The sequence below is a fragment of the Aythya ferina genome, assembly GCF_964211825.1.
Source record: "Aythya ferina genome assembly, chromosome: 2".
In the NCBI taxonomy this organism is placed as follows: Eukaryota; Metazoa; Chordata; class Aves; order Anseriformes; family Anatidae; genus Aythya; species Aythya ferina.
This window is the reverse complement of record NC_140297.1, coordinates 142,944,193-142,965,797: the sequence shown is the minus strand read 5'-3', so window position 1 is coordinate 142,965,797 and position 21,605 is coordinate 142,944,193. Positions and strand designations below refer to the sequence as shown.

General features: G+C 42.1%; 1 protein-coding gene across 1 annotated transcript; it reads left to right on the top strand.

Moving 5' to 3' along the window:
• Positions 1-1,611: 1,611 nt before the first annotated feature.
• KCNV1 (potassium voltage-gated channel modifier subfamily V member 1) lies at positions 1,612-11,754 on the top strand. The gene is made up of 4 exons (XM_084508869.1): positions 1,612-1,739; positions 2,118-2,630; positions 4,379-4,905; positions 8,849-11,754. Exons 2-4 carry the CDS (start codon positions 2,149-2,151, stop codon positions 9,358-9,360), a joined length of 1,521 nt encoding a protein of 506 aa, XP_084364995.1. The 5' UTR covers positions 1,612-1,739; positions 2,118-2,148; the 3' UTR covers positions 9,361-11,754.
• Positions 11,755-21,605: the final 9,851 nt, after the last annotated feature.

Sequence of the window (21,605 nt, the reverse complement as noted above, 5' to 3'; positions counted from 1 at the left end):
CAAAAGGTAGCTTCATAACAGCAATCGGTGACAGTTTTGATGGAAAATGAATTCACATTTTTGCAATTATTCACTTAAATTATTTTTAAATTTAAATGTTTAAGCAATAAAAGGTAGGATATCTATGCAAATATGTACTTGTATTGTATTTCTTTATAACACACTTGAAATATTGAATTACAGAATTGGAAATGGTCTCATGAGGTCATCTAAACCTTCCAGCCTGCCTCAAGAAAGGGTGAAGCACACCTCTGCTATTCCTGACATATCCTCTTCCAGCTGGTTCTTTGACAGCAAGTGGTGTAGACCAACATATCAGAGGTTTTCCTCCACTTCTTCATCATCCTGGCAAACAAAACCTTCATAATCACCACCCTCAACATCATTCTTCTCATTCAGCCCCATTACTTCTATGTCTGCACAGTGTGGTCAAGGAGGACAGATTATACCCTTCAACTTTGCAAGCAGCTTTTCACATACTTGAACATTGCTATCAGGCCCATTCCTCACTGTAACTATTTCATCCTTCCTCTTCTTTTTGTCCATGACCCTCTTCTTGCTGTTCTCCTCAGGTTTCTTTCTGATCAGTAAATACTCTTCCAACGAATGATTGCCCAGAGTGGATGTACCTGCAAGTACTGAGCAGAGCAAGAGAGATTTCTGCAGGTGTTGTTAAAACAGTGATAAGTCAAGTGTTCAGTTGATCTTAACGTAAAATATAGAAGATAAGTGGTATCCAAAAGATGAACCATTGTGAGACCTCTGTGAAGTAAATGTGAGAAAGGTACATAACTGTACAGAGCTGTACTTAGCTCAAGTGACCAGGGATCAAAAGCTGGAGGTAGGACATGCAGTGCTAGCTCGACATATGTGGACACATCTTCTGTGCTCCTGAACGTTATCCCTGGCGGGCTTCATGGAAAAGCCACACAGGCAGGCCACATAGCAGGCAAGGAGTAAGTGACAGCAGAAAACACAGGCTTATAGAAGCAATTGGTGTAAAATTTGTCAGAATTTAGTTTCCTATGAGACAAAACAGTGAAAAGGGTGAATGTGACCAGGGTGAATCTAACTTGCACCATGATACAGCAGAGCTACAAAGTCAATGCGGGACCATGCCAAGTGTATTCCAGACTATTTCAGAAGAAAAAGGCTGAATGCACCTAAGTTGAAACAAGTTATTTGGCGTGCATCGCCCAGCCATGACGGTGGCTGTTTGACTTGACTGGCTTCAGCCCTTCGTGACAAGGGAGCCGCATTAAAGCAAACACATTCAGAAGCGCGCTTGTTTTTATGTATATCACCGGGGAGGGGGACACGATGGGGTGGTGTCCAAACTGTCCTGCAAACTCCCTCGCAGTTCGGCTCTGCTTCTCCCCCGTTCCTCCCCTCGGAGCGGCAGCGGGACCGGGCGCTGCCTGAGGCGAGCAGCCCCAGCGGGGACCTCCGCATCCCCCCCTCAGCCTCAGCCCCAGGCATGGCGCCCGCCCCGGGGGCCGGGCAGGGCCGGGCCGGGCTCGGCGGCGGCTCAGCCCCGCGGTGGGGACGGCGTTAGCCCGGCCCTGCCCGGCCCAGCCCGGCCCGCCCCGCCAGCCCCCCGCAGCACATGACCCGCCATGGAGGCGCGTTGGCGCTGCCCAGAAGTTTGGAGGCAGGGGAGCGGGCAGCGGCTGCCGGCGAGGGGGCGGCGGGACCCGGCGCCCAGCCGTGGGCGGTGCAGCGGGGCGGCGGGCGGGCAGGTAAGGGGCAGCCGGGCTGCCCTGAGGGGAGGCGGCGGCGCCCGGTAACTTCGGCGGGGACCCGCTGAGGGGTGCCCGGGGGCAAGGCTGTGGGGTCGGGGGGCTGCTGCGGGGCGAGGTCGTCCCCCCCGTGTTGGTGTTTTTGCGTGGGGGGGGTCGCTGGCAGGCGGCGGAGCTGCCTCAGGTGCCGCTGCCTCCTCCTCGGCAGCCCGCCCGACCTCTGTCCCCGGTGGAGGCACGGCAGGGAGGAGCGGGGACGGTGAGGCGTGCTAGGGGCAGGAGGCAAAGCTTGTGAAAGTAAGGCGGTCCCGGGCTGCCCCGCCACCCGCTGCCCCGTGGGGCGATCTGCTCTGTGGCTCTGTTGTGTTTTCAATCCAGGAGAGAGTGGGCTGCTGCTGGCAGCTCCAGGATGAAGTCGCCTCCCTGCTGCATGTCTCTTTCTTCCCAAGCGTCCCTGGAGGAACAAGGGAACAGCACGTCCCTGGGCTCCCTGGACTCCAGCGTGTTCTCCAGTGAGGAAGAGCAGGGGCCCCTGCTGCAGAAGGCCATCCCCTCCTTGGACTGCTTTACGATCAATGTAGGAGGCAGCCGCTTTGTCATGTCCCAGCAAACTTTGTCGTGCTACCCTGACACCCGTCTCGGCAAGCTGGCTGTAGTGGTCTCTGCCACCCGGGATGTAGCCTCTGGCCTCCTGGAGCTTTGCGATGATGCCAACCTGGTGGAGAATGAGTATTTCTTTGACCGGAGCTCGCAGGCGTTTCACTACATCCTGAATTACTACCAGACGGGGAGGCTGCATGTGATGGAGCAGCTCTGCGCGCTCTCCTTCCTGCAGGAGATCCAGTACTGGGGCTTGGATGAGCTCAGCATCGATTCCTGCTGCAGAGACCGGTGAGCTGCGGGGAGACACGAGGTGCGGGAGCGTGGGCTGGGTGAGCTCAGCGCTGGCTTGTGTGCAGGGATGGGCAGGTGAGAGATGCAGCAGCGGGGGCAGGTGAGGTGGCAGAGCACAAGGAGAAGCATGGGCAAATCCAGCACTGAAACCTACTCTAGAGGTAGGTGGGAGTAGGAAATGTGAAGAAGAGGTGTGTTTCGTGAGGTCTCTGTTGACCTATGATACGAAGAACAGGTGGGCAGTGGAACCATTTCTGCACCATTTCCAGACTGGCCTTGGAAGCTCAAAGCAGAAAGTGACAGCACTGAGATAGGAGGGGTTGTCAAGGCAGAGATGCCCTTCAATGTCATTCATGTTGGGGTTATCCTAGCCAAGGGGAGCAGATGTGGAGTCAGGAGGGTTTGGAGCCTCCGCACACTGTCCTTTCCATTCAGGATGATTTCTAGATCCAAGCTGGAGAGGCAGAAGCAGGGAGCAGTCACCTGCCAGGCTGAGTGTGGGTGGCATGGCTCCAGGAGGAGCCGTGATGGCAAGCATCACACATGGCTGTAGCAGCTCACAGGGAGGGGGCAGCAACAGCGGAACGTGGCTCAGTGGAGACCAGTTTTAACAGGCAGCTTAGGAACTAGGTGGGTTTGGACTGAACCACCCCCAGGATGTTTCTGTTAATGCTATTTGAAGATATCTTTTCCACCATTTTTAGCATTACTGGTTTGTTTGTAGTATTGAAGAATGGAATCCTCTAAAGAGTATGACTGCTATTTATCTAAAGTGGTTTTGTCAAAATTATTAGAAAGAAACGATCAAGCAACACCCACCCACCCCTCTGTCCTCTCTCCTACCATCCTAAAAAACAAATGCTAAAGTTATCCTATCCTGACATGACTCACTTCTGCATCTCAGAGAGAGTTGGATCCTACTTTTCATCCCCCTCTTCCTTCAGTGGTAGGTGTAACTGGAAGATCCTACTTCTTAGGTGGTACAAGCAGCTATGGACCTCTTTGGCATGTTCAGGAGTAACTGCATCAAATGAAGGCAAAATTGCATAGTCCCTCTATTTAAGTCTTGACCTCTGCAGCTGTCAAGGAATACAGATGTGAAAAAAAAAAGGATTTTTTTCAATGTACTTTGAGAATGTTGTTGCCATACACTCTTGCTCTAAAAAAATAGTCAATAAGTATTTACAATCTGCAAGTTTTACTCAGCAAAGTTGCTTGTATGCTTTGTTGTGTGACAACCAGTATATTTAAAGGTATATAAGTCATCTTAGCATGTATTGATCAAAATTTCATACATTACCTGCATAGCTTTTTTTATGCCTTTCCTTTTAACATTGCAGATATACGCCAATGTAATAAAAATGCAATATGATTAATAAAATTGAAGAGAGTTTAGAAACGGTGGGTCTGGTTGTGCCAGGATTGCTTAAGAGAGCACAAGTTAGTCATGCAGCTCATCCTACTGTAGTTAATGTGATCCATATAAATAACACACCATCAGAATAAAATTATTGTGTACATAAAAACTGTCACTGGTGTGACATGGGTGAGCAGGAACATCAGGTCATTGGAAACAGGCTGTAGGGTTTCAATTAATAAAATCCTCCATGACATGCTTGACCAGAGGGTTTCCTAAGTTCCTGTAAGGTATACCTTAATGTGTGCTCTTATGCCTCTTGTGGTAGAGGATAAGAAAAACGTATGTATTGGTATTAAAAATCTATTTGTGGGGCATTCCTGGGCAGGTACTTCAGGAGGAAGGAGCTGAGTGAAGCCCTAGACATAAAGAAAGATGCAGAAGAACTGGATGCCCAAGATGAGGAAGAAGACTTTTCTGGTAGCCTCTGTCCTAATGTCAGACAAAAACTTTGGGAAGTTTTGGAAAAGCCTGGTTCCTCCGCAGCAGCCAGGACTTTCGGCACTCTATCCATGGCTTTTGTTGTTGTGTCCATTGCCAACATGGCTTTGATTTCGGTAGAGTTAAGCTGGCTGGCACCGCCGCTACTGGATGCCCTAGAGTACTTGTGTATTGCATGGTTCACTGTGGAGTTTGTTCTGAGGTTCCTGTGTGCGCGGGATCGGTGTCGCTTCCTAAGGAGCATGGCAAACATCATCGACCTCCTTGCTATTTTACCTTTCTACATCACCCTGCTGGTAGAGAGCCTGTGTGGTGGGGAGAGCTCCCAAGAACTGGAAAACGTGGGGCGCATTGTCCAAGTGCTGAGACTGCTCAGAGCCCTGCGGATGCTGAAGCTGGGAAGACATTCAACAGGTACTTTCAGCCTTGGCAGTGAAAACTCTCATTCCTTCTACCTACAGCAGTTGTCCCTGCACATAGTCCCCTATTTTGTCTGCCCTTCTGCCTTATTTTCTTATACAGTGTAATGTTATCAGTAATGGCTTGTGAAGCTCTTACTTTCGGACATAGGTAATTGTGTGGCAGGAGCCTTCTCCAATAAATTTTAGTTCTCCATAAAGCCCGTACATATAGTTTGCATAGAAAACTTACAAAAAACAGGCCCCAAAGCTGCATGCTGTAAATCATTCAACAGTCTCTTACGATGTCACTAATTTGCAAACATTTGTAATTGACTTGGTTAGGAGGGAAGCACAGGAAGAAACGGTAAGTGGTCATCATTGACCAGTGCTTTTTGTATTGTCAGAGTTTTACAAGTGACAGCTTATAATCACCTATCACAATTTGTTACACTAAAAGTTTATGCAAATACACGTATCATGATTTTGTCTACATCGCAGATCCTGAAAACAGACATCCACTGTTGAATACATCATATTTCTAGAAAACTGTTTAAATAAAATCATACTGTGCAAAGGGTTGGTGGGCTCTCTGGCCCTTTTGAACACATCGGTATCTATATGACATGTTGAACACAGCTGGGAGTTGCTTACTAAATCGGCAGTAGGTACAGCACAGAGTGATGATGTTGGGCTCAGTCAGCATTCACCTGTTGATGTGGGGCCCTTCATGCCCAAGCTTTGCTGGCAAGTATCAGGAGACATGGATGAACAGCAGGCAGGAGAGTGGTGGATGGTAGAGTGCATTACTGGGAACATACGGGTTCACTCTTCCTAAGTAGTGTAGGAAAGGTATGAAAGAATGTTTTCAAGTGGAAACTTATCAGAGGAAGATGGAAATATTCAGAAGGTCTTGTGTCCCCCATTTTGTATTACAACTTAATGTGCATGCCTGTATATCTGAAATAATAAAAGCAATACTCTTACCACACCCTGCCTATGCTGTGATGTTACCCAGTGCTTGGTATTTTCAAAATGATTTAATTATGTTCCCACTTGAATCAGTGGTGAACATGGCACTGAATTTGACAGAAAAGTTCTACCAAAACTTGGAGCTTTGAAAAATCAGATCCCAATAGTAAATTGTTGTCTCTGTTCTGTGATACTGGCCTCTTCTGAAGATGATGATAATCATTCTTACATGGCATTCAATGTAATCCTTCCTGCATTTCTGAAGCAGGAATGGTTGATGCTTCATTTTTTGGAGAGCCATCTCCATCCTCTTTATGAACTGAAATCTTATGATGGATTTGAGTAGGTGTAGGAACAGGTGAGAACTGAACCTGCATTTTTCACAGTCTCTGGTGCACCTCAGCTGAAGACTTCCTTCTGCGGCCATGTCTGTGTGAATCTTTGCTGGTCCTCCTCTGGGAAGAACTTAGAGATTTACTCCATGAGGAGAAGCAGGATGTGAGCATCTTACTTGTGATGGCAGTGGACTTGTCTGAGAGAAGGCTGTAGCATGTGTCAAGACGAGATGATTCTGGATACATGAGAAAGTAAATCTTCAGCATTTTCAGAATTCTGTGCTAAAATTTTAAGATGGTTTAAAAGCTGTGTTTAAGCTGAAGCTCCTGAAAATGAGCTTGTATTATCAAGTCCATCTGGGCAACAAACAGGTGGAAGTTGACATGCATGGCAGAAAAGCCTCTCCTTCCTCCTGCTGGTCCCAGGTCTGGGGCTGCTTGTTTGCCCCATGCTGGGTACCACACTGGTTCTGTTACAGCACCGTAGCACCTTCCAGCATGGCTATCCAGGCTGTCACAGCTCCTGGTGAGGAGCTGTTATAGCTCTGTGCTTGAACAGCCCTAGTTTGGCTGTGTGCTGGGGCTGGAAAAAGAATTTTTAAAAGTTACTAGACAATAGAGCAGAAGACATTATTCTTCTGAATGCACCGATTCCCATTTAGAATGATCTTTGAAGCCCAGTAAGTTGTCTGATTCATAGATTCAACTGAAAATGTCTCCTGCTTTCATCTGAAGACCTGAAGAGATGGAGAACCACAACTTCGCTGGTAATTCATCCATGTGATATAAAGCGATAGCAGTCACAGCCCTATTCCTGCTTATTTAAACCAGGTTTATGAGAGTTGTGCTGTTTGTTTTAGCTGCAGTATTCTCAAGATCCATTGAAAAGAGCAAAGCCTGGCTTTTATAGTACCTATCCATGCTTTAAGATGAAGTGGTACAGAGAGTTTTAAATTGGAGTACCTTATTCTTAGGTCACTTGAAACCTGAAGAAGAATTTTACCTTGATTAGTGTGAAGTTTTACGTGGCAGGGGATGGTAGTAACTTCCTTGGAAAATGAGAACTTGGTCTGGATCCTTGCAGTTGTCCCATTCACTGCTGATCTTAGTATATTTTCAAAATCTGGAGGCAGTCATATTAATAGCAAAAAGATTACTCTGATAAATCGTATTTCCCTTCTGCTGCAAAATTAACCTAATAAACTGTAATAAACTGTAATAAACATCCTACCCAACAGACGGTAGTTGTAGCAGGATAAAACATGGATATGAGCAAGTCCTTAACTGGAGTTGGTAGAATAAAACTTTGGAAAAGGAAACATTCCCTACAACATCGAGTATGTAGCTCCACGGTTTGCTGTACATAAACAAAAACTTTAAAACCCATTAAACATAAAGGGGAAAAGAAATAGAGCCAAAAGCAAGAAGAAATTTAAACTTCTTTTAGTTTGAGATTGTGGAAAGTAAAGCGAATCAAATTGCTTATTACTCCCAATGAGCATGTGAAGTCTGCAAGCAGAGGCAGAGCTCCAGTAAGCCATTATGCAAACATTGCTTTAGTTACAAGTGTACCCCGTGAAGGGTAATTGATAAGCATCATGGTTTTCTCTTTTACTACGGGAAACAGCATCTTCTTAAAGAACAGTGTTAAAAAGCAATCCAAAATCATTAGTTATTCAGAAGATAATTTCAGTTTCCAATGTGTTTCAACTGAGTTGGTGCCTTGTTATCTTCCTTCTTTGTTTATGCGAGGTATTTATCCATTGCACTGTTATTGGATTTACTTTCCTGCTTGCTTTGTCAGGCAGCCTGGCCTTGAGGCAGCATCTCTGAAAGGAATGTGGGGCATTACGGAGTGCAGTCAGCTGCACGCGGGCTCCCTGTGCGACTCATGGGCAACAGGACTGATGCAGTACATCAGTGAATTAGCAGGAGAATGCATTTGCATTGGGAGGCTTTGCTATCTCCAGTTTGGGCATAAGTGCAGCTACTGCTGAACTGCTGCATTTGTTTTGATCTCTACAGATAAATATGTTGATAGGCTGGGAGGAGAAAGAGAGATCAGAGAGGCTGTGAGAACTGTAAAAGGGTTGCGAATGGTGCTTAGCAAAGAGGGTAGTGTGACAGAGTTATGCTCCGAGTACCCACCTGGGAACAAGAATTTGACAACAGAGGGCTGTTTGGTCCAAGAGAAAAATGTGACAAGGGCTGGAAAATACAGCTTGGCACATTCTGGCTGGAAGTAGGGAGCAGATGTTTTTAGTGTTTTAGTGTTTTTAAATGGTTATTTAGGTAACTTAATAAAAATTGTGGTAGTTCCTCCATTATGGGCAATTACTAGATGAAGATTTAGTAATAATAAATAAATAGAGTAATTTTCTAAATGTTGTATGTAGTTCAAATGATAAGTAATAAGGAGGATTCATATGCTCTGTTGTAAGGAGACTGGGATAACGTCAGTGGTTCGATCTAATATTTTATAAAATCACATTTTCCCAGTATTTTGAGAGCTACACCCCTTTTTCCTAAGACATATTCACTAGCAGTCAAAGCAAAAGTATAAAACAGTCAGCTTTTAAATAACAGATATTTCACAAACTTCTGAAGGCAGCTGCATGAATCAACCTACTGACAGCGTTTCTTGTCTTTCAGGCTTGCGGTCCCTTGGAATGACTATTGCACAGTGCTACGAGGAGGTTGGCCTCCTGCTGCTCTTCCTGTCTGTAGGGATCTCTATATTTTCCACTGTGGAGTACTTTGTTGAGCAAGGTGTGCCAGGCACAACTTTCACGAGCGTGCCTGGTGCTTGGTGGTGGGCAACAACTTCCATGACAACTGTTGGTTATGGTGACATTAGGCCAGACACCACTATTGGTAAGGTAGTGGCCTTTATGTGTATCCTGTCAGGAATACTAGTTTTGGCTTTGCCAATAGCTATCATAAATGACCGGTTTTCTGCCTGTTACTTTACACTGAAGATAAAAGAAGCTGCTCTCCGGCAGCGTGAAGCTTTAAAGAGACTCACAAAGAACTCATCCAGTGACTCAAATATCAATGTGAATTTGCGAGACATATATGCACGCAGTGTCATGGATATGTTACGGTTAAAAAGCAGAGAGAGAGCAAGCACACGGAGCAGTGGAGGAGATGATTTCTGGTTTTGACTTTTAAGTTATTTAGCCTTGTATAGCAAATAGACTACTTCAAAAATGTAGTGTTAAGAATCTCTTTTTTTATTATTCACCACATAGTGTATTTCCTTTTCCATCTGGAGTTTGACTTATTGGACAGACAGTGTATACAAAGGAAGAATTCAAAATATGAAAACTCTTAGGGGGCTCAGAAACCTGATCCCAGAACTGGATGTTGGTGGTAAGAGGGGAACTAATGGGTCCATCAAAGTAAAGCAGTGACACAAACACATCTATGAATCCTATGTCCTTGCTAATGTATAATAATAAAATCTTAGCCAAAATTGCCATGGTGTTTTGAAGTTTAAAGACGTATAAGATTTGTATTTACAGTAGAAAAACAAAAGTTAGAGAATAAGCAAATCTGGAAAGAGAAGTCTAAGGAAGTAGAATGTTCAATAAATTTAGGATGACATTCCCATTAGGAAATTCATCTCGCTGCCCTTTGTTAGCCACATTTTCTACTTCATTTGCATGAAAATTAGGGTACAAGACCCTGGAGGGGGGAGAGGGGAATTTTTTTCATTTCAGGAGAAGCAAATGACTACCAAATTCATGGTGGGTATCAAAATATAGGTGAAAGTGTTAAGTTACAGGAGCTAATATGGCCTTTGTAGCATGCCTTCTCCTTGTGTTTTGGTTCTCATAACTTACTTGTGCAGCTAAGCAGATTTTGTGCTCAAGTGAAATCACCAGTGGATACCAGACAAAATAGAAATGGTAAAAGATAACACATTGCTCATTACTCTGTCTCCTGTTAAAACCAGTAAGTATACCAGTAAGCTGACCACATTTAAAATTAATGAATAATCTTCCAGTAGATTAAATCAAAAATCACAAACCTCTATCATTTCATTTTCAGCAATGTAAGCACAAGCATTATTTATATTTGACATTAATTCAACATACTTCCTACGATGAGACATATATTAGCTGTGGATTATTTAATTTGATCATGAATTTATGTATTTAGAAGGCTTAGACTACCTTTGAGTATATATGAATGGGTAGAATGCTTTTAATAAATATTGCATAACACTTGTTTTGAATTAAGAGTGTGTTTTCCTCCTGTTCCCTGTAAACATAATACAGAAAGCAAAAATTTTCAAAGGCTCCAACCCTGATGCAAACCTCATTGAATTTCAGCTTCTAATTTGTCAGCTGATATCAGTCAGCATTTGGATTTGGGATCAATGCAGCACATGCAGTAGTCACCAGAGGCAGGAGGAAGCCGAGTTAAAATGTTAGAGACCATAAGAGTTGTCTTTCTCTATCAGAAATGGACTAGGTGTGAAAATTCATAGGTCAGTCTTATGGTCTGTGTTACACAGAGATCAAACTACGTTATCGTAGTGTTCCTTTCTGCCCTAAAGTTCTATGAATCCATGACAAAACTCCCATGGATGTCCAGGAGACAAAACTGATTCCACAGAGAAAGGTTTGATGCAGCCCACTCTAGGTTGTTATTTCATAGCTCCTTTGAGCAGGAAGTCTCTGAGCTGCACAAATTGTACAGGCTGTTTCTCATTCAAAAGTCATTCTAATTATAGAGAATTAGGAAGAAGCTTTCATTGTGGGAAGACTGTTTTGTAATGTCTTTTGTGCTTTCTCGTACAGCATCTGATCTCTGTTTGAGAAAGGAAATGCAGTTAGATAGATGACTGATTCTCTTTAGGGAAAGGCTGCTTTTATTGCATCCTGTGTTTTTTTTTACGAAGGAATCAAAAGAATGAGAGAAATGTTCTGGGATGTATCACTTTATTCACTCCTTTCAGCAGGTCTGGAGATAAAGTTTCCTAGAAATGCCCATGAGGAAATGTGGCTGAGACTTTATCAAGTAGCTGCTTCAGCTTCTATTTTCAGACCTCTTGATTTTAAATTCAAAGTCTCCGAAGAAGTGTTTGTCAATCATGTTTTTTTATTCAACAAAGCAGTCTGTCACATTATGAGCTCAGACTAACCAATCATTTTGCGGATGAAGGTCAGTTCTGATTTCAGCTCTTACAGACAGGACCAGAGCATTCATACTGAGCAGCAAACAGCACAGGGCATTACAAAGCTAGAACATGAATCTATGTCATTTACCTACTGCCACAAATTTGGAAATCAGCTCTTTTGTCACTAAGGCACCATATTAAGGATGTTACTGTGCTATCTTTAGAGTATCACGCTGAAGTTAAGTATGAAACTACCTCTTGTCCTCACATCTGTTCTGCCATTTCCATCACACATCAGACTTGGCAGAAAGGATCATGTGTCAGAACGTCAATAATGTCCCCATTTTAGCTTAAAATACTAAGCACTTCCAAAAACCATCATCAAAGGTGAGAACCGGCAAAACAGGAAACACAGGGACATGCTGGAGAAAGTCCAGCAAAATACTGGAGTGCCAGGCTGCAGAGACCATTGGGGAACCCCTGTATCCAGGAGAGGTGGGACATACGGGGAGATTTATAACTTATATGGGTAAGCTATAGAAAGGTATTTAGAAATCTGTTCAATAATATTTCACAACCATTTAATAACATGATTTACTTGTTGTATTACGGATATTGATCCTGAATGCACAATTCACTGACCATTGGTTAAGTCTGTGTTGTTAGTAAGTCAATAAACCACTTCAATCTTGATTTGATATAAGCTATGTAAGATGAGCAGTGTTCCCTTAGGACAGGAGTTTTCCTGGGCAACTCTGAGCTTCTGAGATTGCCATGTGGTGGATCTGATTGAGCACAAAAAGGAGCACACAGAAGAAAGTTATGAAGCCTTTTACATATAATGCCCGTTTATTTTTGTTTTCTGACATTAAAGATACGTGTATTCTCATCTTGACATTATCTTGATAATGAGTAACATAATTTTCTCATTTTCTACAGTATTGTCCTCTCAAACCTCCAGTGAAGTGTACATGCATACCCAGAACTCTGCTAGAATATTTTCTGTTGAGATGCCCACCATCTAAAATGAATTAGAGCAGATGTTGCTGATACAGCTGGTGCCTGATTTTCTGTGCTCTTGTCTGCTCTTATCATTGTAGAAAGAGGAGGGCAGCAGCACAACCCTTAGTCACACCTCTAATTGAAGACAAGGGATCTCCAGGGCTCTGGGCTCTTGGAAATGTCATTCATCGAACAGAAGAGTTAGGGTCAATAATCTTGCTAGGGTTGAGATGCAGTTTTCCATTTTAACCTTACCTCAATTTATTTTTCCAATTTTTGAGAGCTTTAACCATCCAAATAATTATTGCAGTTTTGCCTTTAACACTAGAAAACACATATCCTGTGGAAGCAGAGCTTCCATGCACTCAGTTCATAGAAATTTTATGAGGCATTTAAGGTTGGTGTAATGAGGTTGACCTGATGAGCAGTCAGTAGTAAAAGCCATTCCTTCAGAAAATGTGTTTTAATGAAAGGCTAAGTTGAAGAATTCCTTTATAATTAGCTTTTCTTGTTGTTGATACATGAAATAGAGTCTTTTCTGACAAAACTTGACCCCAGTTTGTAGGGTGGGCACTTCTGCTAGAGGATGGCCCCATCAGCAGGTGGGATAGAACAGTCTGTTTTGTGTGTGCCTCAGATGGGCTAGAAAAGTGCACACCCCTTCTCCCAGGAAAACAGGAATGTGGTTTGGTGCAGGTGGCTATGTTATAGGATTTCTATGTGAAATGAACAATCAAAAAAATCTGTACTAATAACAAACCTATTTAAAGGCATTTGGGCCACTATTTTTTGTTGTACTGATGCTAAATTTCTGCTCTGCAGATGTTAGCACCCTGTTCAGCTGGGGTGATGGAGAGGAAGGGATCCTACCTAGTGTCACAGCAGTGAGTCCGACACCAGCCAATGTAAACTCCCAACTCTTTATTAGAACCCCAAGAAGTTCCCTGTGAGATGGATTTATAGCATCCCTAAGGGTGAGGAACCAGAACAGTCAAAAGTTAAGCCAGTTCTTTTAAAAGATATATACAGTTGTGTTTATTGGATTAAAACTATGTACAGACGCATATTATAATCTCAGAAAATCATGCCTCTGTAAAAAAGCTTCCAAAAGTGAAAACATCTTCCTTGCCAAACATAGCAAGACCCTTGGAGATACAAGGTTTCCTCTAATTACATCTAATTTTGTACAGCTTTTAATAAAACTAAACCTGATGGTAAGTCATGTAGTATCACTGTGTAGTCCTGCAACCAACACATTCATTTCACTTCCAACATCCTGACTCAGAAAGGCAGTTCTCTCCCCAAACTGTGCAGCAGAGATAAGTCCCGGGAAATGGATGAAGTAAGCGTGACTCCCTTCATTACCTGCTGCATGAATTAGTTTCTGAGGAGATCTGCGAGGAGAATTCATAAATTCCCATTGTGATTTTTGCCAAAAGTACTTACAATAAATTCTTCTGAATTCTTCTTCTAAAGTCATTTTTTCAGCATACCTGAAAAAGACAATTGGCTTGAAAATAGTTAAAGGATAACTAATGTTGTCATTTTTTATAGCAGGCACTGTTACAGATTCCTGAACTGAGGCTCTCAGCCTGAGGTACGAAACACATTAGGCAATCCAACAATGTTGAATTATGGAAAAATATTCTGAGATGAATATGTATCTGCTTAAGAACTGCTGTCCAGTGAAGCAGCATTCATAAGCTCACAGCCCTCTTATCCTAAACGAACAACAGTGTTATGGACTTCGGAACATGCTATCAGAAATTGCCAGTTACGGGCTCTGTGGGATCCCCCTGTAGCTTTTGTAGTGTGTCAGATGCTGCACTGATAAAAGCTGTTATTACTGAAGCCCAAGCAGACAGATTAAGCCATTATTAATGCTGAGTATATAGAAGAAAAATAATGGAAGGTAGAACAGGAAAGAACAAATTAATTTAAACTTAAATTAATTTTAATTTAAAATAAGAAGTTGAAATACTTCAGCTGAGATATACCAGTGACTTTTTGTGACTGACTATGTGTTTTACCTCTCATATCTTCTCATGAGAAACGAAGTACACATGGTTCAGTGCAGAGGAAGAAATTATTTTCATCTCATTAACTGACATGCATCATATGTCCATACCACAAATTAGATCACATTCATTATTCATACCTCATCCTCGCCATTCAGCCCTGTATATCAGACATGCCTTCCCCCGAACCATGCATGTGGCTTCGTATTTGCATTGTCCTTCTATAGATCAACACCAAAAAAAAAAAAAAAACCCACACACAATTTTTATTTATTTGTTTTTTTGGTAAGAAATGAACTTCAACTTAAAGGAATAAGATCAGGTTGAATCTATTTCCAGTCCTTGCTATTTGTTATTTCTGCTGTTATTCCTAATTTAACCCTCCTATCTTCTCTTCCTGGCAGTAATTGCTGGATAACAGATGGAAGAATTGCCAATCACAGCCTTTCAGTGTCAAAATGTAGACAAACCTACCCCATAAACCTGTGGTCTGTTTTCTTATATTGGAAACAAAATCAAAGTCGAGAAAGAAGTGTGGTGTTTCTCTCACAGTTACAGGGACAGCATCGATTAGGAATCAACAGAACCCCACTTTTCCAAATTACTGGAAGCTCTATGCTTACAGCTGGTCAAAGCCAATGTGTCATGTAGCATATCTATTTCGATCAGTAAGAAGTCAGACTTCAGTAACAAATAAAAATGAGTATGATTCTAAGAAAATACTTGTCTACTGGGTTCAGAAAGCTTATATAATTTGTACTGCAAACAAGCCCAAGAGGCAGGATACCACAGTACAAGAGTTTCACTGAATCATAATATAGCCTTTTCCTAAAGACCCTGCCATCCAAATGTATAGGACAAACCAAACCCTATATTCAATTTGACTGTAAAGTTTTACCAAAAAGCCTTCATAGGGTTTTGTTGTAAGAATAAAATTGACAAGTTCCCCACATCAGACCTACTGATGCAATGGAATTATACAGGATGAATTTGCCCACTTTCCAGCCAATGCTCTGTAAGGCTTTGCTGTGTGGCTGGACCACAAGGACAAAAACCAACATCCAGACTGTGATCTCTTATGCAGGCTGCCTCCTCACATAAGGAGATGAACCCAGTTTGCTTGTGCCAAGAATCACAGTGGAAATACCAGCAGACTGAGCTAACAAAATGCCACTGGCCATCATTATAGCATGGAGGTTGCGTTATGTTGCAAATGCTCCCATCAGCAGTCCAGCAGGAGACTTGATTAGAACAGATGTGATGACACATAAGCCAAGATAAAATGGAAGGAGAAAGCTCTTACCCTCACCTATCACCAAGACTTCAGTCTGGTTCAGAACTAGTGCATTTCACTATCAATTATTTAATGTTCTTAGAGTTCAGCAATAGAGTAAGTGAAATTTTCAGTACAAAAATGATGGGTGTTATCTACTCAGTATCATTCTGTATCAAAACCATCTCTTTTCATGACAATTCAGTACGTCAGTAGTCATTGCCTACAATCCCTATCACATACGTCATCATGAATTGCAGACCTCTCTCCAGCTGGTGGATCAAGAATTTCATTTATTCATGATATGCTTCCGTTCACATTATCTTTTCCAGTTTCTTAAGATCAAGTGTGCTATTCTTGTCTGCCTTTTTTTCATAGCTCTCAGATCAGAGCTATGTTTGCCAGACAGACACAGTCCTTTAGATGATTCACAATGGAATGATGTAGTTTGTGGTGCAGGCACTGTCCTGACAAAATTGCTAGCAAGTGCTGCTACTAATGGTCAGGAGAGAACAGCACAGGAGCAGTTACAGGACAGGAAGTTGCACAAGTGTATGTTTCAGAAGCAGAAGATGATATATGGGATGCAGTCAGCCACAGCTTTTCTTCTGGCACCCTACAACCCAAAACCAGTCTGTGAGGCAAAACAGAGCAGTCATTAAAGGAGCCCTATGAAGTGCAAAGCCACAAGGCACACAGGCAGAAGAAGCTGCTCTGCTCATCCTCAGCTCCTTCTCCAGCTTACGTATTCCTAATATTTTTCCCAGCCAGACCCTCAAAACTTTGTAAGAGCCCTCAGCAGGCCAATTGTGTGAGGCCCCAGTATGCCAAATGCACCTGGGATGGTGTGGTACGTCCTGCTGAACTTGCCCAGGGAACGAATGTTCTTGCATTTGACTGCTCAGTGATAAAATATTATTTGCACATTTAGTAGAGTATTATTTGCACATTTGATTCTAGCCAGCCCACTATATTTTTTCTAGACAATTTCATTTCCTCGCCTACCCCTCATGTGTAGAGGTGCTCAATTAGCAAGGCAAAATATCATCTGCTAATTAAAGAGAAGATTTTAGCAAAGTAAAGACAACTAGGAGTCTGAGTAAGACAGGCAAGCTGAAAATACATGATAGCTTGCTAAATGTAAAAATAACTAAAAGAAGAAGAAAATTGTAAAATACTGAATTAAAGTTTAAACCTCGTGAAAGGAAAGACAAAAAAATCAGAAAGTAGTAAAGGATGTAAGACAAATACAAAATATGAGATCTTGCTTCAGATACTAAGCATTTTAAACATCTGGCATACAGCAGCTCCTGTTTGAACTGCTAGCTGCACCTCATCCTGCACTATGTGTGGGGATAGGAAAGTTCTCATGCAGGATCCCAGCTTACTGGTTGGGTATGTAAATTCAAGCACTAAACAATTTTAATAGATCTGGACAAGACGTGTCCCTGAGTGAAGGAGAAAACTTGTACCTGATACATACTTTCCTTTTAGAACCTGAATAGCTATTAAACTCTTACATTAAAATAATAATAATAATAAATTAAAAAAAAAAAACGTGTTTGTTGTTGTTGTTGTTGTTGTTGCTTGTTTGTTTCTTTGTTTTTGATTCCTTTTTGGACTAAAGATATCTGAAGCATTTGTTTAAGGCACGAAACAGTTGAACACATCACACTACCAGGTTAATCCTCTGCCAGGTTCACCTCCCCGGTTCCCACTCCAACATACACAGAGCAGGTTTTTTTCCAGGAAAAGGCTCCTGAAAAACCTTGGAGACATTGTAGAAAAAATATTTTACATTTGTTGCTGTACACTTGGGACAACTTTCACATCAGGGCAAAGGCTAAGTTGTATGTTTGCTTCAGACATCTGAGAAGTGATAGCTACTGCAGTACAGTCTTTGCATGATGATAAGGGGATGAGAGGACAAGAAAACAAGAAACTATATTACTGAATCACAGGATCCCAGAGTATCTGTTGCTGGCCAGGACCTCTGGAGCCACCTGGTGCCACCCGTGCCTAAGCAGGGACACCACACCCAGAGCAGGGTGCCCAGCATCATGTCCAGGCTGCTTCTGAAGGGCTCCAAGGAGGAGATCCCACAGCCTCTGGGCAGCCTGTGCCAGGGCTCCATCACCCGCACAGCACAGAAGTGCTCTTGGTGCTCAGGGGGGGCCTCCTGTCCTGGCACTGGGCACCACTGCACACAGCCTGGCTCTGTCCTCGCTGTACCCACTTTGCCCTTCAGGTTTTTATACACATTGAAAAAGCTAGTTGTTTCTAACATAAGCATAAGACAATACAAGACAGACAGAAAGGACAAGGAAATCATAAAAGAGGAGCAATTAATTATCTTCATTAGTCCCACTCTTCTTCAGCAACCAAATTAAGTCAGGAATGGTAGCATACAAAATGAATCTCTCGTGCTTATTCAAGCTATCCAAAAATTAACAGGCATGTCCTTCAAGGAGGAGTCTGGCAGCAGACAGCATGGGCACTCCACGTGGCTTTCGAGCAGCACTTACCTGCTGCAAATGGCCTAAGTCAGTGGGTTGCACTGGCTAGCAGAATGGTTAGCAGGAAGGTAGATATTACTCATTTCTTCAGGCTGAGAGAGTTGGAGTTGTTCAGCCTGGAGAAGAGAAAGCTCTGGGAAAACCTTATAGTGGCCTTCCGGTACCTAAAGGGGGCCTACAGGAAAGCTGGGGAGGGGCTCTTGGTCAGGGAGTGTAGAGATAGGACAAGGGACGATAGGACAAGGGGGGGGTGGTTTTAAACTGAAAGAGGGGAGATTTAGGTTAGATATAAGGAAGGAATTCTTCACTCAGAGAGTGGTGAGGCACTGGCACAGGTTGCCCAGAGAAGCTGTGGATGCCCCATCCCTGGAGGTGTTTAAGGCCAGGCTGGATGGGGATTTGGGAAACCTGGTCTGGTGGGAGGTGTCCCTGCTCATGACAGGGGGGTTGGAATTAGATGGTCTTTCCCAACCCAAACCTTTTTGTGCTTCTATGATTCCATTCCAGCTTCAGGGTGGTTTCAGAGCTGACACCCACACCCAACACAGAGTCAGTCTTGGGATGCTAGGGAAGGTGTCATTGCTTACGGATCTTTTGGTGTCTGACTTAGGTGTGTTGACATTTACTTTATGGGGTTCTGGAGTTACACCCAAACCCTGGCTTGAGAGGCTTCAGGCTTGTGGCATGTAGAGGAGGCTCCAGTATAACACATCAGAGCTGCTCCAGGGGCTGGCAGTGGAGGAACAACTCTCTTGCTCCCACCTGCCTACCTGGGAGGCAGGAGCAGCCATGCCAATTGCCTTCTGATTAAGTTTTTTTTTTTCTTCTTGCTTTTTTATTCTGTAACTTGGGATCAGTTTTTCTCCTCTACACAGAAAGGCAACTCTGGAGACTTTCCATAGATCTATTCCTAATTTTTGGGCTGTGTGCACAGAAAACTATAGAGGATTTTGTAAACAAGCAATTAAAAGCGGCTTGAAAATCTATTCTGCTGCCGGAAGGATTCAGTCTCGATTGCAGTATTCATACGATGCTATCACTACAGCAACCAAGCCTGTAAACAATACTGCTGGTCATGGATAACACATCAGTACTTGGCTTAGCAATTAAAAACAAAAGCCTTGTCAGACTGTATTTCCTTCCTGCCACTGTAGGTTTCCTGATGCAAATTCTCTTTCAAGGGCTTTGCTCTGTAGAATAAGTATATTAGTCTTTGTCTGAGATAAGACCTGAAAAGAAGGTTAAACTGCAGTACTCCACCTGGTCATCTGGGCTGCTTCTGCTTTACATTTCATTGTTACGATTTGTCTTGTTACTCATGCATACTTGCCAGCATGATGACAACACTTCATTAATGCACATGGATCAAGTTCCATCTGAAATAAGACAAAGCTATCATTTAATTCTGTATCTACAGAGTGGGATCAGTCTTTTGAATTCCTTGTGAAAGACTTCTAGGCAACTGTGCAAAACCAATGTTATATAATGTAATACAGAAGTATTTAACTCACCTGCACTGTGAAAACTAAATAAATCTAAAGAGGTGATTTTTGTAAGGCAGGATTACTAAATCCAAAATAATATGCCTGATCTGTGCATTTTTACTTAAAACAAAGCCTTGTTTTATCATTGTCTACTGCAGGGCACTGATATCTCTGAGGTAGCTACATAGTACTGATGCAAAAGCTTCAGGAAGGCTTTTTAAAAGTTTAGGGTCTAATCTGCTGCATTAAAACCCAGAGCAGAACTTCCAGTATGGGTGAATTATATTGCGATGAGGAGTGAGCATCATCCAACCTAACTACAGGTAAGCACAGTGTAGAAAACTTTGCAGTAAAACAGATCATCATAATGAATCTTTAGAGTAATTTAATCTAAAATAGGATGTCTAAAATAAAACCACCTATTACTCTCCACTGGCTGAAGGGACCTTCAGAGTTCAGGAATAGACACTTGCATGTTATAATTCAAAATTATGGAAAGATAACAAATTCATTGTTTGGGCATTCCAATGTTCACATTTCAGCAAATGTTTTCACTCTGGATCCAGATGGGACTGCTTTGAATCTAATTGAGCTGCAGCTGGAGAACTAAGCACAATTTAGGTGATGGCCTTCCTTAGGAAAATTTATTGAATTGGAAATAATCATCAGAATTAATAATTTCTCATTCTTTCAGTCACTGAGTCAGCTGAAAATGCTTCTTAAGCTGCCTTAGTGCCCCCTTCCATTAGGCCAGGTAAATCCAAGAATGAAATGCCTAAATATTGCTGGAATTAATCTGGGCATAATTATATTGTATGTATTACAGGACATCGCTTTCATTCCGATTTGATGTAGCTCACTACCTCCAGATGAAGCATTCATGGGATAAAACAGATAAAAACCTGATAGGCTTAATAAACAGAAATAATTCACCACTATAAACTTTGAGACCAGCCAGAGTAAAATGTGTCATCACTGGGTTGTTTTGGGACTAATGGTTAAATCTTTATGACCTTATTTCTTTAGTCTTACTTGTTTTCCGTGACTACATAAGCACAAACCAGATAATCTTAGGAAGTTTGTTAAACTTGACATTTTCCTAAATTTTAGTTCTTTCATCCATTCAGAAGGTGAGTTACATGTACACATTCGCCATTTTATGTCTTCCTCTCATATGGGAACAATACCATGTGAGCTACAAAATATGAATCACAAACATTGAGTCATTGAAGTGAGCATTTCAAAAACAGCCTTGAGTCTGAAACTTATTTATGCAAAACTATTCCACAACTTCTTGTGAATAACAAATAGTTAAGAAAGAGAAAAGCTCATTTTGCGAATGAATTCCAAATCAGATGCAGAGCTGCTATAAAGCTGAACGTTAATTGTAACAAACAATTTGAACAACAACATGAATCTACTGTGGGCTCCCTTCCAGCAGTTAGAAAGATATTCTTATATTTTAGCTGATTTTTTTTTCATGTTTTGTATGCTAAGCATGTTATTTTAAATACCTATAAAAGACTGATCATGCATACATACCTGATGTTCATTTTACTTGTAAGAGTATATGCTAGCAAGTTTAAGCTGCATCTGTTATAGCTATATCTTAGTAAAGGCCATCAATACAACAACAGGGAAAGACTCCCTTTAAATTATCTTCCATGTTTCACTTTTCTGTTCCACAGAAATTATTACTCTTTCTTATCTGAACAGTAAACACATGCAGCAGTGACCTTAAAGTTGTCATTCCTAACCTAACAGGGGATGTGAGTAGGAAAAGAAAGGAACACACTGTAGAAATGCATGAAATAGTTAATTTTTTTTTATTTTATTTTATTTTTTATTTTTTTCAGAGACTCCTAACATAATTCCATTCCAGATGGCAGTGAGAGTGCAAATCTGTTCTGTTCTGTGAGGATATGGGTGTTATAATAGACTCCAATGGATCAGATTTATTTTTTAATGTTTCTTTTTCTTTTTCTTTT